At 35.2% G+C, this 1,662-nt stretch overlaps 1 protein-coding gene across 1 annotated transcript; it reads right to left on the bottom strand.

Annotated features, from left to right (window-relative positions):
- Positions 1-1,186: 1,186 nt before the first annotated feature.
- LOAG_19061 (hypothetical protein) lies at positions 1,187-1,447 on the bottom strand (the record flags this gene model as incomplete). Its single annotated transcript, XM_020451717.1, has 1 exon — positions 1,187-1,447. A coding segment is annotated over one exon (260 nt), but the record flags the coding sequence as incomplete, so codon positions are not given.
- Between the last annotated feature and the right edge of the window lie 215 nt (positions 1,448-1,662).

Here is a 1,662-nt window from a genome sequence, read left to right as displayed (position 1 = left end):
TTGTGTTGATAGAATTTTTTGTGTCTGGAAAATGATGCTTTGCTGTGGTATTCTTTTCCACAATCGGGATGTTTGCATTGATAACGAAATGGTTTATCGTGCGTTTGGAAATGTTTTTTATATTCGCCATTGCCCTGCATGGTCGCATTGCAGTCAAAATGTGGGCACGTATATATCTCCATATCTGAAAAAACAACTGTTATGTCATTTGTGCTTGCTTAGTTTTTCTATCATAGCATTTGGTAATTAATTGACTCAATTTAAAAATTGATCATGAAGATATCAATGCCATAAGACAAACTTCACATTCCAATTAATTTAGAACACACGAAACTGTTCACTTTCTTGTATATATTTGTCGCAGAATCTAAATCTTAATGTTACATTTGATGGAATCTCGTACAACGGATAGTTGTGAATTTTTTGGTGTGGGCGAGAGCAATTTCGATTAAGATGAATTACTCCTTGTATTTTCAACTTTACGCAATTGAAGCGGAAGGGATTAAAACGATATATCATCATATAATTCTTTACTACTTGTTCCCTGTAATTGTCCATTAATATTTCCCCATCTACTGTCATATGTAACCGTATCTGAGCCAATTAGTGCTAAATCCAAATTGTTGAGGATGTAAAGTTTTCTGAGAAATACTCATTGCCCGAGTCATCTTGTTGACCTAATGAAGTTTGACCGGCAATGCGATGGTTTCGTATGTCTACTAAAGTATGTCCCAAATGCGGATTTCGTTCCACTCGGCCTAAAATTATCTTATAAAATCAAACGAAGTGAGTGATCAGCGGCCGTTTGATTCCATAGATCGAATTAGGTACTGTTTTTTCACGCGTTTATCATTGCATTAAAAAACCGATGTAAATATAGAAAAAAATACAATAGAATATTCGTTCCATTATTGTGATACGTTATTGTCATCATTGTCAACACCATCTAAATTCATCGGACTGTAAGGAGCTAATTGCTTGAATTCCGTCACTCCGTCCATTGTCATATCAGTATCTGCCAAACACCAACTGCGATAAACGACAAGCAGTTGTCTACTTTGGTCAGAAAAACACTACAGTAAGTATTGAATTGTACTTCACTGCCATTAATGTTTTACAACACATTTTTATGTGAACATACACGTTGAAAACTTCTCTTGCTAAACATAAACTTTGCAAAACTAACCTCTAACTCCGTGGCATCGTTTCTTGTGCTCTCTTAGTCCATTCTTATAAGAAAAGAAAGAGCCACAGATTTCACATTTAAGTTTAGGTTGGTGTTTCTCATAATGCTGTCGAAGTAATTTTAGGGTACGCCATTTCTTTCCACATGTGGACAAAGTACACTTGTATAAACCATGTTCCTTGTGCATTTCAAGATGTTTTAAATATTCCTTATGCGTCAGCGTAGTCGCATTACAATAACGACAGTCATGCTTCTGTTTGACTGAAAAACTGATATGATTTTTTGTGTTTACAAATACCATTTTATATGCTAATAATGAAACTGCTGATCTAACTGCGGATCTTCCGTTGAGCATGGAATGAGCATTTCTTACCTGGACTATTTTGAACTGAAGCGATGCATAACAGAAGATTGAACCAAATAATATATGCCATCGATACAGTGAAGAACAACGCGTAGTACAGAATTTTTGAAAT

The sequence above is a fragment of the Loa loa genome (genome assembly GCF_000183805.2).
Source record: "Loa loa unplaced genomic scaffold supercont3.1134, whole genome shotgun sequence".
NCBI lineage: Eukaryota > Metazoa > Nematoda > Chromadorea > Rhabditida > Onchocercidae > Loa > Loa loa.
This window is presented reverse-complemented; position numbering and strand designations above follow the sequence as displayed.